A 15,761-nucleotide genomic window follows, 5' to 3' on the forward strand; every position below is an offset into this window, starting at 1 on the left:
TATAATATTTAATTATATGGCTAATATATTAAATAATTACAATAAGAAATATATTTTAATATATCTATGAATTACTTTGAATCAATAAAGTCTAATAAACCTAATTAAGCCGCATCATTTATTGAGGTATGTACAAACTTAATATTTATATATTATTATTAGTTAGTTAAGTTTAGGTTTAATCATTCATTAAGTCCCTATTTTCGCATGAAATCTCAATTTCGTCCCTTTCTTTCTGAAAATATCAATTGGGTCCCAATTTTATGAAAATTGCAACAAATGGATCCTTTCCGTTAAATAGTGTCAAACGGCGTTACGGTGTGTTTGACGTGGCACGCTGTTGTGGACGTGTTATCTGACGTGGTTGATTCAAGCAGGAGCAGTGGGCACGTGGAAATTCATCCTCTCCCTCGTACCCCCTGTCCTCTTCTTCACCGGCTTCGCCGCCGCCATCGCCTCCTACAACCAAGCCCTAATCCACCACATCCTCCCCGACTTCCTCCCCCTCCTCCACTCCTCCTCCCTCCCCTACCAGCTCACCGCCCCCGCCATACGCAACCTAGATGACTGTTTTCTAAAACCTAGATCTAAGTTTGTGTTTGAATCAGTTGGGAGAGCTCAAAAGAGGTTTTTAGATGCAACAAGTTCTATCTTCGTTTGATGCATTTCAATAGCAAATCTGAAGACAACAATTTTTTTAATTGATGATGGTTAAATAAGCATCATAGACAAAGGCAGGCACATGAAGAGAAAGAAAGGACAAAAAGGCACTGTTTCCCTTTTGCTGAGTTCTAAAAGTCCATACAACCAAAACCATCAAGGCCATTACTCTGCTTCTTCTCCTTTTCCCGTACGAACAAGGGCTGCTCACAAAGACGAAGTCCAAGAGGAAGACCCAAGCCCTCGTCGCAATGGCTAAAGAGAAACAACAGCAGCAAGAAGAAGACTATCACAAGATGTTGCGTTCGTATTTAGGGCTCAGCTTCTCCATGTTTCTGGCCACGCTGGCAAACAACTCGGTACCGGCGCTTCAGGGGAAGGTGCGCATGCTGTCGCTGCGGGCGGTGGAGGCGGCGGAGGAGCTGCGCCAGATGAAGTCGCGGCGGCAGGAGGACTCGAAGGCGAACGCTCGAGTGATGGAGATCTTCGCGTCGCACCGGAACGCGTGGCAGGCGGAGGAGAAGCGCCTGTTGCAGTAATTTTAGATCAATTTTTAACCTGAAGACAACAATTTCTTCTTCATTTGGTGCATTCGAATTGGCAGAAGTACTTTTTAAACTTAATTCAAACATAGTCTAACGTGTTAGGGTTCTATCTATTTGGGCCTTTTATAATGTTAATGTGAATGGTGTTTGTGATTGGACTTTTTAGGTTGGTAGTTAGTTGTGGTTGATGGCGAACCCACACGTCGCGGAAACACCGCGCCTGAGCCACCAAACCTGATCTCCACTCCCAAAGAGAAATCGCTGGAATCAGAGAAGAACAGAGGGAAGTTCCCTATTTTGATTCGAGCCTTGAACCCATAAGAGTAAGGAAAAGAACTTTCCCGTGCACGCCGCAACTCCCATTGCTTGAGTTCTTGGTTCAACGTGAGACAAAGAGAAAAGGGAATGAAACTTCCCTGCTTTACGAGCTCGAACCATGGCGAAAGAGGAGAAGAAAAATTCTTTTCTTTTTACTTATAAAATATTCAATTTCCACGTGTCCCACTGCTCCTGCTCTCTTAAACCATGTTAGATAACACGTCCACAACAGCGTGCCACGTCAAACACACCGTAACGCCGTTTGACACTATTTAACGGAAAGGCTCCATTTGTTGCAATTTTCATAAAATTGGGACCTAATTGATATTTTCAGAAAGAAAGGGACGAAATTGAGATTCCATGCGAAAATAGGGACTTAGTGAATGATTAAACCTTAAGTTTACTTTAGTTTTGGATTGTTAAAACAAATATACTCACTACTCTCATTAGAATTCACTTTCATGAAAAAATACAAAACTTTATACTTTTATGATAATTTTATTTTTATATTCTGTGTTAAATGAATGTAAAAATGTATCATGATATCATTCCTCTTCTTTTATATTATTGAAAGACTTCATTGTACTATCACTATTGAGCCAATTATCAATTCGATCATCATAAGAATCATTTCACGTATTTTGTACAACCTTAAATTCACTACAAGAAATTTACAAACCTAAGGAAAATAGAAATTACAGTGGGAATTTGGAATCAAACATGAAGAGGAAAAGAAAAAAAAAAGAAGGTTTTTCACATCCTTATCCATCCTTTGTTTTCCTTAACAAAGCAAGACTGATTTAAATATTTCTATAATGTTGTGCAACAATTAGTGTTCACGTTGCAACATAGTCTCAATAAGTTGGTAAAATGTTGAATATAAATATAAAAAATTAAAAATTTACAAGTTTATGGTCTTAAATGTTTTTGATCAGTGTCAACGTTATTTGGTGTAATTATCTCATTATTCATTGATACATCTAATGTGAATTTCAGTAATTATTTTATTTATTAATTTTGTAACCAATAATATTTACCTGCAATGCGAAGACGTAAATGAGATTTGCAAATAAAAAATTAGCTTTAATAAATGATATTTAAATATTTTATTATTAAAGGAATTTAGTATAAATATAATTTTATTAGAATGAGTTTCGTTTATAAAAACTTCATGATTCGACTGAGTTTTGAATTGTTAGCAGAAAGTGGACAACAGTGAGGGTTTGATCAGTCTGTGTAATTGAGTTGAAGACTGGTAAAATGTTGCATTCACATGCTTTGCAGAAACAGTGCATGGGTAGCATAAAACACTGTCACAGGGGTCAAATGGTGGAAAATCACTTTTGATTTTAGATTGGCTTCTTGAATGTTTATGCCAATCTGTACTAGTTTATCTACTACCCTAAAAATGATTTTCTCAGCTGGTTAATTTGGCTTCTTTACCTAGATTTGTGAACTCGCAGAAGTTAATGTAATAAAATCCTCAATAAAGATTTCAAGAAGGAAAAAAACTGCCCATAACAATTTAAATACTTGTTTTCCACTCACTGTCAATATAGCCATTTAGCTTAACAATTCCTGAATTTAAATACTAGATTCCAAAAATTGTTAACATCAGGTTGTCACCTGCCAAGCTTGTTATTTCTTTGCATCATTTGAACCTGCACTTCTTGAGATTATTAACGAGATATATTCTGTGAGATAAATAAACCTGAGTTACATTTGAATACTTTCATTCCAATGAAGTAATTCATGACGCCAAGTTCGGCCATCTCAAAGATATATTGCATTTTCATTTTAAACTTGACCAGCAGAAGCAAATTAGTTCATCTCACAAGCATGTTATCGGCATAAAGAGTACAGGTTACAAACCACAATCATTTTGTTTCAAATACAGAGTTCTTTCATCTTCACTCCTGAATCCAAGTCGAATTAAGAGTCAATTCTGCTTGTTTCAAACTATACAATGTGTGGTTTTATAGTTTCATGTTCTTGGCCAAATGTATAGTTATCACCTATATAATCAATGGAATTATAGATGAATTGCTTGAAGTAGACATAATTTTACCCATATGGCTGAAAAATAAATTGCTCAATTTTGCTCCACTATTTGCACTCAACCTCTCTGCCTCAAAAACACGTAAGAAGCAGGTTTTCATACCGCAGTTATTATCACAATAATGCTATGCTTAATTGATTAACTGAAACAAAAAATTATTCACAACAAAAGGCTAGATCCAAAAAGTTTCCATCACATCAGCAAAAACAACAAAGTCTTATCCCATGGGTGTCTAATTTCCATCACATCAGATCACAATAATGAAATTCTATACAATGATTAAACACGTGCTATTGTAAATATTCAAACCTTATGTAAGATGCTTCCAGTAACTGCTGGTATTGCAAGCTATACAGTCATCTAAACTCTGAAGTCATTTGAATTTATCTTTTATAGTTTAAATTAATATTACTAGGAAGGACTAAGAGAACAAAAGATGAAACAAGTAATCACAAAGAATCTAAAACCATATGGCATTATGGACAGGAAAAAAATCATGCATTAAATTTCTGCATCTCATAATTTACAACAATGCCTTTGGCCAGATAGCATTCCATGTCTGATATCATCTATTATGATACTGTCAAACTAACCATATAGAACCTACAAATTCACCTTATTTCTTCTACTTTGAGACGAAGTAGTAAAAGAAATAGTGTAGCCGCTGGAGTTAAGAATCAATATAACCTAATCAGTTGAAGATGTATCAGTATTAGGGAATATATGCTGCAGGAAAGATACTCTTCCTAGAATTAGAAGGCAACATATGCTAAAAAAAGATATTGAAAAGTAATTGACTCCCTTTTCTTTTCACCTCCGAAAACGCTTCATAACTAACAAAGAAGAATGTGAGCTCACATTAAATAAAAAGTTTGCGAAAATCAGGCTAGAATGGCAACTTTCTCTCCGAACTTAAGGAATTCAATTTTATCTGTTCTAACGATCTAACTGAACGTCCATTCTCACAAAAGGTAGTAACTCTTTATCTGTAGTTGTTCAAGAGATCGAGTGAATCATTTTCCTTAAGATTACCAACCACCCCCATTGCTTCTTTGAAATATCTTCCGATTTATTCGCTGCCTTTCATGGTAATCCAAATAAATAACAACCAATGCAACACTTATGGCCAAATTGCCAAAGCCCAGCTGAGTCCATGGACATTTTCCACATCATATCTGTCTCCTAGGTGCTCCAAACCAGTAATAAGTGCAGCAAAGCCAACAACAATGGCACATCTACGAACAGTTGCGTGGAAATATTCGCAAATCTTGAAGAGTGTCTGCTCTCCATTTGCTGGTTTATGAGGCCTTAGGAAAACATTTACTAGCTATATACAGGCACACAATATAGTAGTAAATCCAAATTTAACATGTCCAGCTCACATAAAACCCCCACAATCTTAAAATCTTATCCCTCCTTTCCCTTAAAAACTTTCGCTTATCACAAAACAGCATGAAACTCCGAAACAAGTCAATTGAACCTTTACAAGATCCCTTAACTCCACCTTGAAACTTTCTTCCTTCAACCGGATCGATATCATGGTGAATAAAGAGTTCAAAGTTCCATTAGAAGCTTTCTCACACAGATCAGTTACCCCTAATAGCATCATGACAGTAAAAAGAGAATGCCGTCAAATAACAGAAAAGTATCATTACAGTCAAACTCCAGCATCCCCTCCATATCCTTGGAATTGACTCTCATGCCATGTCCACCTACTCGGGAGTCAATGTCTCCTCCAACTTTAAAGAAAAAGAACCCCTCCTTGACGAGCTTGGAATCCAGCCAAATAAAATCTTGAGAAGTGTAAAACCAAATACAGTAGATTTAAAATCATAGAAACTGAAGTGAAAAAATCATGTTTCATGATTGATCACAGAAGACAATCTTGCCACCTTTGTAACACAAGCCCTGTTCCCCAACATCATCAACGACCTTGCCATAGCTATACCTCAAAGGCATTCTCCCCAAAACCCTATGAAACTCCCCAATGCACCACCCTCTTCTCTTCCTGTGCTCCCCTTTCCTACTACTCAACCCCACCCTCACCTCTTCCTCCCCGTCGTTCCTCGCGTCCCCGTAATCCCTCACTCTCTTCGCCCCCACCAGCAATGGACCCACCTGTGCCTCCTCTGCCACCACCAAGTTCATCAACACATCTTCACAGTTCCGCACCGCGTCCACGATCCCCCGCGCGCGGGCCATGCCGGCCCCACCCACGCACGTGTACAGGAACAGGTACCGGGCTCTCAGAAGCATGAACTTTGTGAGCACAATGGAGAACCGGTCCGGGTGAACCGTGTAGACCCACTCCCTCCGGTTCAGATCGATGTCATGGGACCGGGCGAAGAGTCCCACTAGCCGGTTGGGGTTTTTCTCCCACACGCGAAACGCGAATTCCAACGACTTTGAGTCCACCTCCACGTCGTCGTCGCAGATCAAAACGGCGTCGGTGGAGATGTGGTCAGGACGGGGGAGAAAGCGGTTGTTGAGGCTGGCGGAGGGTTGGAGTAGAAGCGAGATGGGCGAGGAGGAAGTGGAGAGGGAGAGGTTGCGGGCAAGTTGGTGGAGAACACTTGACGCTGTGGAGGGATTTCCCCAGAGGACAAGCACGGAGGAGACAATGGGGGAGAGGGAGTATGCCACAGCCAGGGAATGGAGGAGGGGGATGCGCGACTCCGAGAAGCCGTTCATCAGAACGGTGACTCTGTCGCGACGGAGGGCCTGGTGGTTCTGATTCCGTGCTGCCGCGCATTCGTGTGGGACTGCGGATTTCGTGATCGAAACCACGCCGAATAGGGCGGCGAGGAGGATGGCCGTAGCTAACGGAGAAGCCATTTTTTGCGGCAGTGTGTGAGTTTCGTTATTGGTGTTTTGTTTAAGTGGGTTGATTGACGTTGACTCACGTAAGTGGAATTGCATCGGAAGTTTGGGTTTTTCTGTTAAATATCCACAACTGTTGATTAAGAAGGAGATTTTTCTTGTGACATATAAGACACTGTATCATCTATTTTAATTTATGAGGGCAATTGATTTTATTTGTTTATTATATGCCAAAAAAATTACATAATTGTTAATACTCAAGATTTTTTTAACCGTACTTTCTCTTCTTTTTTATCATTCTAATATGAATTGTATTAACCTTTTGTTTTAACAATTATTATAATATTAAAATTTTAATTATCGTAAAATAATGACCACATATATACTTTATACTCATATGTTTCCCCTAATCACCAATAATAACATATATAATAGGATATATATATATATATATAGTGTATACATTTTCCCCCTTATTTTAGTGTACTTTTATAAATATAATGGAAATTACTTGGAGTAAGTGATCATTTGTATAGATATTTTTTAAGTTTTACAAATATAATTTTTATTAGTTATTATAAATATTATAGAAATTAATAAAATAAATATTTTATATATTTTTTAACTAATGTTGCAATAAATATTTTTAAGTACATATTTTTTATTATATTAGAGAATAATGTATACTTATATATACATTTGTTATGATTAGATGGAAGGTTGAGCTTTAGAAAGAAGATAAAATTATGAAAAAATTTACTCTATGACTTCTGTTAAGAGATGTTTAAAGAAAATTTAAAAATAAAGTAAGAAGCCTGAATAGATAAAAAAAACATTGTGTATTATAATAATCTCTTAAAAAAAATGAAACATATATATTAATAAATTAAGAAAAATCGTGAATTCAATAAAGATGGAAATTTATATTGAAGATCCATCAATGTGCACAATTACACAATTTATTTGATGTGAATTCTTTAATATTTGTGGATATTCATTTATAATGTTATGTTTATTTTATAAAAATCTTTGTTTGAACATGTTCTATTGTGGAGTCTTCCAATGTATCTACAAAGGAAGATGGACTTAGAAATTTATGCTTGTAGGTGAAAAGTATTATGGGCGAGTGCATGACCTGTACTTCAATTCTCATAATGATTGTATTAAAAGTTACTTAAAACATAAACAAATTCATTCTAGTTAAAAACTTCGATTCACAATAAATTAACTCACTTGGGTGATTTCATATTTTATCTATATTTTCCTGTATAGTAAAGAAGAGATTGAGTTCCATTATGAAAGACTTGAATGGAATCATGCTATTTAGGAATTATTTCAGATTCATTATTGTCAGAAAGTTGATGGATTAGGTTGTTAGTTGAACTTGACATGCGGTATTAGGAGGGATGCATTCTAGGATCATCTCATAATAAAATTAGTTTTGTTGAGCAGAGAAAAAAGTTGCACACTGTATGCATTTTTCACTTTTGTCAGCAAATATTTGTGGTGTTGATAAATAATAAGATGTTTTTTGGTTTGAAAAATGATACATTAAAACAATTTTCTTACAGATATAATTACGTGTCAAAATGTGATTTGTCCAATTTTAAAATATTTCTAAAATAATATTTTACGTTTTCAACCGTATATTCATGATTCATTTCAAATTTTCACGAAACCTTCGTTCCAATTGTTTTTTTCTCAATCGTGATTTCCGGTGTTTGTTCCTCCATCCAATATTGTTTCTTTAAGATCTAGTATTCTACCATTGTTTCTTTTGTTGCTTTGTTTTCTTCTTGTTCTCTGTTTCATAGTTATTCATAGGCGAGTTGATTGTCTTTTACAACTTTTTTAGGGTCCTTTTCTAGACACAAATTGTAGGTGAAAAAATAGCTTTACCTGTTGCGATTTGAGAGTGGAAAACTTATTTTCTTTTGTTGTTTTGTTTTGTTTGATTATTTGATCTTTGTTTGAGGGTTTTTCAGTGAAGTCCAATAAGGCATATCAAAAACCAGCATTGCAACATAACTAAATAACAAAGATCAAATAAGTGAGTAACAACCATAAATTTTTTGTATAGCCTTAACAAAACTCAATAAAACCAAGGTTCATGCACCAACCAAGGTTATGTGCTCCCAATCTATTACAAACACGAACAAAGTAACCACATCTCAACTCATAACTGGTCCAATTTTGTGGCAGTTGGTCATAGAAAAGTCACAAACCAACACTACAACATAACTGAATAGTAAAGACTAAATAAGTGGATAATAACCTTAAAGTTTTTGTCCAACCTTAACAAAACTCAATAAAACCAAGGTTCAAGCAACAACTCCTCCCAATCTACCAGAAACATGAACAAAGACACCACATCCCAACTTAAAGTGGTCCAATTTTGTGGTGGTTGTTCATGAAAACATGAAAAATAAGCATTACAACATAATTGGGGAGCAAAGACCAAATAAGTGAGTAATAATCTTAAAGTTTTTGAAAAACCTTATTAGAATTCAATAAAACCAAGGTTCATGTACCAATCAAGGTTATGTGCTCACCATTTACCACAAACATGAACAAAGTCACCGCATCCTAACTCAAACTAAGCCAATTTCATGTTTGTTGTTCATGAAAAGATGAAAAACCAACACTGCAACAAAACTAGAGATCAAAGAACAAATAAGTGGGTAACAACCTTAAAGTTTTTTACAACCTTAATAAAATTCAATAAAACAATAGTTCATGAACCAACCAACGTTATGTACTCCCAATCTACCATAAACATGAACAAAGTAAGCATATCCCAACTCAAACTAGCCAATTTCAGGGTTGTTGTTCATGAAAACATGATAATGTAATTCGTTCAAGGTTCTCACAACAACCATTTCAATGTACTACCTATCTACAATAAGCTAACCACAATTTGCATTAAATGAATAGAAAGTGCTTCAATAGCCTTATTTTTTCACACAAAAACTGTTAAACCATACATCACACATAAATAATGAGTAATGTAAAAAAAATGGGTATCTTTGTTAGACTTTTTCCACACATACATTAACATGACAAACACATGAACAAATTCTGTACAACTTCAAACCAATTTTGCATTAAACCTCAAATACAGTTCCTTACAAGACAAGAAAACACAATAAATTAAATTTAATGTATTGTCAATTTGTACAACATCAATTTTAGGTACTTCTAATAAATTGTACAACAATGTCAAAAACATGAATTTAACAAACTAATATTCTTATCCTAAATTGTAGAACATTGTCAACATGTAACTATTTCAATCCCTTTTACTACCATATTTGGCAAATGGAGTTATAATGACATGACTCATGAATCGTCTTCGGGGTTCAACCTTCATATGTATATACATATTGCTTTGGTTAGTATGAACCTCATCTTGAACTTGCATGTTGTCGTCCTTATGTTGAATCGGTATCACCACAAAAAAATGTTGTTTGTGGTAAGAAATTCACACTCATGTACACTTGCACGAACACCTTTGTCCACATCGTCATTAGATCATTCTTTAGTCATTTCTTCAACCAATTTTTCTAACAGAAACAAAAACTTCGAGTTCATGAATAAGTCATCCTTGTTCTTCTACAACACAGAAAATTTGTTTCTTATGCTTAGTATTTTGTTTTTTAAATCTAACACCATATTTTTCAAATGTTGCTTTCACAATATGATAACACATATCTTCTTTTGATACACAAACATGAACCACAACTTGAAAAAGCAATGAGATAATTAATTTTCAATGCAATTGTCATCGGAAACTACTAGTTCTATCAATATCTAATCGTATCACTATATGGTTTTGCTTTTTGGATATAAATCCTACCTTTTAATTGAAAACCATAATAAATACATAAGTCTATTTTAGAAAACGTCTTTTATTACATTAACCTTGAATATGTAATGTTATGTTTTCTAACATTGAATGTTTTAGTTTTAGGACTTTTAATGAAAATAGTATATTGAGTGGCAGATCAATCACCAATACTAAAAAGTTTACATGAATTTCCCTCTTATATTATAGCATTCATTTACTTTTTATATTATCATTTAATTTATCTAAATAGTTTTATTATGAGAGTAATGTAATAAACAAACTAAAAACTATGAGCATGACTATTGGGTCAAACAATGGATAGTAACCGTTATGAAAGCCATTGGATGAAGTACTATGCTATATATAATTTACTATTAATTATCATGAGTACTAATTTTAAAATTAATTAACTTTTTCAAAATTTCAAAGACCCAAGTCTAGTTAATTTTAAAGCATTAGCTTATGTTTAACTAGTGTGTACAAGGCATTTTCTGATATTTTCTGTTTAAATATAAAAATATAAAGTAGTTAAAGTTAGAATTAGTTTATAATACTTATATATATATATATATATATATATATATATATATATATATATATATATATTTGTAATACTTTTGAGATCTTTAAATATTTTGAACTGGAACTGTTCGAACGTATTTGTGTGAAAATTTTTGACAGGTTTATAGTAAAGTGAAATTATAATTTAAAAAAAATAACAACCACGATTCATACTATATCTATAGTTATTTATTCAACATAGTTGTGATCAAACCAATGGTTATTTACTAAATCTTTTTTTTGTTTTTTTAAATACCATACATTATACGAATTAAGTATCGTGATTTTATAAATCTATTTTTTTTAAAATGGTTGAAATTTACTAAATCCAATGATTTTATAATGAAAAGTTTGAAATTTATTAAAATTGACGATAAATAAACCAACCGTTAAATGATGACTGTGTTAAAAGATTACTCAGATGTTGCGATAAAAAAATTATTTTAACAGTCGTGACATATCTACAGTTTTAAAATATATACCTTTCAAAACTTAAATATGATATATATATATATATATATATATATATATATATATATATATATATATATATATATATATATATATATATATATATATATATATATATATATATATATATATATATATATATATATATATAGGTTTGCTAACACATTTGTTTTTCAGTTGATACATTTTAGTAATGTGTATCAAATTTTAGTAGACAAAAATATCCTTATATATCATGGATTCTAAGTTTTAAGGTTAAGGGTATTTTAATAATTTAAAAAAAAAAAAACCCCAAACCCTTACTCACCTCTCTCATTTCTCTCAATCCTTTCTCTTTCATCTCTCTCACTTCAATCTTTTCTCTGTCATCCTTAGTGTAGTTCCAACTGAAAACATCAGAAACATTTGTCTTTAAACAATTTGTCTTTGTAAAGAGTTGAGTCATTGACATATTCACTTAAGGCAAATGTTCATTCAAGATCTCTTCAATTTTACCATCTTCACTAACCTATCTAATTTCATCACGTGCATATGTTGAATCATCATCTCTTAAAAAAACCCTCCAGGCGAATTACCAATTCTTTTTTATGTCATTATGCATATGTTGAATCATCATCTCTAAAAAAACCCTCCAGGCGAATTACCAATTCTTTTGGATGTCATTATGCTTGTGAAAATTAGATAAAATTATATACGACAAAAATTATAAAATGAAAATTCATTATAAAGTCATTTTTTTGTAAGAAATTGTTTAACAATGAGTGTTTCTGATTTTCTCCAGGCCAATTACCAATTCCTTTGATGTCATTATGCTTGTGAAAATTAGATAAGACAAAAATTATAAAATAAAAACTCATTATAAAATCATTTTTTGTAGAAAAATTGTTTAACAACGAGTATTTCTGATTTTTTCCAAGTCAATTACCAATTCCTTTATGCTTGTGAAAATTGGATAAAATTTGATAAGACAAAAATTATAAGATGAAAACTTATTATTTAACGGCAAGTGTTTTTGATTTTTTCAATTGGGGCTACAGTAGGGATGACAGAGAAAAGATTGGAGTGAGAAAGATGAAAGAGAAAGAGTTGAGAGAAATTTTTGATTTTTTTCAATTGAGACTACAGTAGAGATGACAGAGAAAAGATTGGAGTGAGAAAGATGAAAGAGAAAGGGTTGAGAACAATGAGAAAGGTGAGTAAGGGTTTTAGGTTTTTTTTTTTTTAGTTTTGAGAATGAAAATTATTAAAATACCCTTAACTTTAAAACTTAGAATCCATGATATATAAGGATAATTTTGTCTACTAAAACTCGGTACACATTGCTAAAACGTACTAACTGAAAAATAGACGTACGCGCATTAGCAAACCCCATATATATATATATATATATATATATATATATATATATATATATATATATATATATATATATATATATATATTACTTATCTTTGATGAATTATTATTAGTTAACAAGACTTTGTTTATTCATTGTGAATTATTATTATAAATTTTATCTATGATTATTTTAAATAACCGTCCCTAAAGGAAATTATATATATATATATATATATATATATATATATATATATAATGTATATGTATACGTTGTGAAGGAGTTTTAAATATTGTAATTACTTATGAATATTTGTATATTATTTACAATTATCCGTATAAATAATTATTTAGATTTATTATTACCAAAATTACATAGAAAAATTATCTTATATATGAATTTTAAAATTATATAGATAATTGTTACTTATATTTACTAATAACTATTTTTTAAATATAGATAAACCACAAATCATTTAGTTTTATCTACGACTACATTTTTCAAATTTTTTATATATATTTATCTTGGCACATGTAAATAATAATAAATTCTCATTAATTTTTTACATAATAAATTATCTTACATCAATTACGTGTTGGGTCAATTAATAATATATAAATTGAGATTCCTTACAAATTAATTTTTTTTGGAGTGAATGTTAAAACACATCTACAAATATTACTTACGGACTTAATATAGAGATAATAATTACTTATAAACTATTTACCCATAAATGTTTTAAGTAATTCTTAAATAAGTTAATTTTATCTACCAATTTTTTTTATAGTTAGAGTTTTTATAAGGTGTCAAAATATCATTGTACTTAATGAAATTATTGGAGTGAAGAATTACACACTAACAGTTTATGTTGTAAATTACTCTATTCTATTTTCTATTTATAGTATTTAAAACCATCTTAATATATATATATATATATATATATAAATTAAATATGAATACAACCGTTTGTCTCAAAAGTACCTCATATGATTTTGTGTCAAAATCTATCATAAAGAAATAACTATAAAAAATGAAAAATATTTTTATAACAACTTTTTTATAACTTTTTTATGACATATAACTTATTGTCCAAATTTTTTTATGAAAAGTTAACACGTCAGAGTCTTAAAAATCATTGATAAATAAAATAAAATTATTTAAAAATTAGACATTATTATTTTGACACTCTAAATATTTTTACTTTCATCTAATATTATCACTCACTACTTTTTATTTATTCTTCTTTTACAAATAAAAAATGTAATTTTTTTAATGATTATTTTAATCTTATATAAGTATTAAATAGTTGTCTAATGACAAACAGAAAACCTTTTTTTTTTCCATTAACCATCATCACATCTTTATCCTTCATTTCTCATGCATTCACTTTTACACAATATTTTTTTTTATCTCTTTTTTTCTTTGTGAAGGGTAAAAAATTGAGCAGTTCTTCATCATTCAAGGATGTGCATTAAAAAAATGAGCATAAATATGTCTTCATATTTTACAATGGCAATATTAATTAAGTTTAAAAATTTTCCACAGTTTTAACTAAAGGAGAGAGGTGCATAAATGATAATATAATATAACTAAAAATGAATGTGTTTTTATAAGAAAATGAAAATAAATGTTATCACCAGGTATCCATTTTCTATGAATCCATTTCTGGATAATGCGCCGATTGGCTGCTGATAGCAACCTGCCAAACCTTAATCTCTCCATCAAGAGTGCCACTGAAAATCGAGACCGTGTTATTAGGTGAAGCTTCATCATTCTCCAAAATAGCGGCCAAGGATTTAACCGGTTTCCGGTGGCCATCAAGGACAGCAAGACATCCAAACCGTCCATCAGTAGCGCGCTTCCAAATCCTGACCGTCCGATCAGCCGACCCACTGAGGAGCAAATCGGAGACACTGACCAAGCACAGTATTGCCTTCTGGTGCCCTCTGAGAGCCCCACTCACCACCATATGGTTCGCACTGTCCTCCCTCTCCCACACCAATATGGAACGGTCACAGGCACCTGAGAACAGCACCGAAGCGTCGTCGTTTAGGGCCAAAGCGTTCACAGCAGATTTGTGTTTTTCCAAAGTCGCCACCAGCACGTGCTGCTTCTCCCCCGCGGGTCTAGCCCACACGCGTATTCTTTTATCGGCGGATCCAGTGTACACAATACCATCAAAGGACACTGCAACCGCGTTGACTGCATCCTCATGCGCATTCACGGACTCCAAGCAGCGGAAATCCGAGAGTCGCCATATCTTCAGAGTCCTGTCCCACGAAACGGAATAGATGGCGCTGTTTGTAACCGCCAGCCCCGTGACGGCGTCTGCATGTTCGATCCAGAGCTGTTTGTTATGGCGACGGATAGTTATATAGTTTTTCGGGAGGAGGAAACGGTGGAGACGGTCTTTGACCGTGGGGAGAGTGGTGAACACGCGGTGGTGGGTCTTGTGGTTTCGCCAGACTCGGATCTTGGAGTCCTGGTGGGTGGTGAGGACGAGGTTGTCGGTGAAGGTGATGGCTTTGGTGGAGTTGGAAGTGGGTTGGATGTTGAACGTATGGAGGATGGTGCAGGTGTGGCGGTCGTAGACGTTGATTTCGTGGTCCGTTGCGGCGTAGAGGAGGTTGTTGGTGACCGCGAGGGAAGTGACAGGGCGAGAGGGGTGTGGGGTGAGAGAGTTGATGCAGTGGTGGGAGACGGAGAAGATGATCGGGGTTTGGTTTTGGAGAGAGGGAATGGATGGGAGGGTTTGTATGGAGAGGTTGGTTTCGAGAGAGGAAGTGGTGGTGGTAGATATGGCGGAAGAGGGTGTTTCGGAAACGAAAGAGGAGGTTGTTGAGGTGTCGTATGCATGTTGGTTTTGTTTAAGGAGGGAGATTGTGGAGTTGTGGGTGGCAGTGGAACTGTTGGAAGAGCAAGAACATGTCTGCAGCCATGACTGGATTCTCATGGTTAGAAGATAAAGTAGAAATGAATTGGAAAAGGAAAAAAGTTTGGCTGAAGAGGGTGGAATGGATTGAAGAAGAAGAGAGTGATTTCGATGGGTTCGAGGTTGTTAGGAGACGAAGGAAGGTATCTCTGTGTTTTTTTATTGCATGTTGCAGTGGGAGAGTTTGGGACCGAGGAAGCATTTACTGTACG

At 33.5% G+C, this 15,761-nt stretch overlaps 2 protein-coding genes across 2 annotated transcripts; both read right to left on the minus strand.

Moving 5' to 3' along the window:
- Positions 1-4,068: 4,068 nt before the first annotated feature.
- LOC108318855 (glycosyltransferase family protein 64 C3) lies at positions 4,069-6,527 on the minus strand. The gene has a single exon (XM_017556155.2). It carries the CDS (start codon positions 6,499-6,501, stop codon positions 5,443-5,445), a length of 1,059 nt encoding a protein of 352 aa, XP_017411644.1. The 5' UTR covers positions 6,502-6,527; the 3' UTR covers positions 4,069-5,442.
- A 7,663-nt stretch (positions 6,528-14,190) lies between these two features.
- Positions 14,191-15,761, minus strand: LOC108322309 (protein JINGUBANG). The gene has a single exon (XM_017554362.2). It carries the CDS (start codon positions 15,568-15,570, stop codon positions 14,269-14,271), a length of 1,302 nt encoding a protein of 433 aa, XP_017409851.1. The 5' UTR covers positions 15,571-15,761; the 3' UTR covers positions 14,191-14,268.

This window comes from Vigna angularis, chromosome 1 (genome assembly GCF_016808095.1).
Source record: "Vigna angularis cultivar LongXiaoDou No.4 chromosome 1, ASM1680809v1, whole genome shotgun sequence".
In the NCBI taxonomy this organism is placed as follows: Eukaryota; Viridiplantae; Streptophyta; class Magnoliopsida; order Fabales; family Fabaceae; genus Vigna; species Vigna angularis.

What these genes read in the sequence shown, in the direction of transcription:
- LOC108318855 (XM_017556155.2), bottom strand. Translation starts at nt 6,501, where the DNA reads ATGCAATTCCACTTACGTGAGTCAACGTCAATCAACCCACTTAAACAA.
- LOC108322309 (XM_017554362.2), bottom strand. Translation starts at nt 15,570, where the DNA reads ATGAGAATCCAGTCATGGCTGCAGACATGTTCTTGCTCTTCCAACAGT.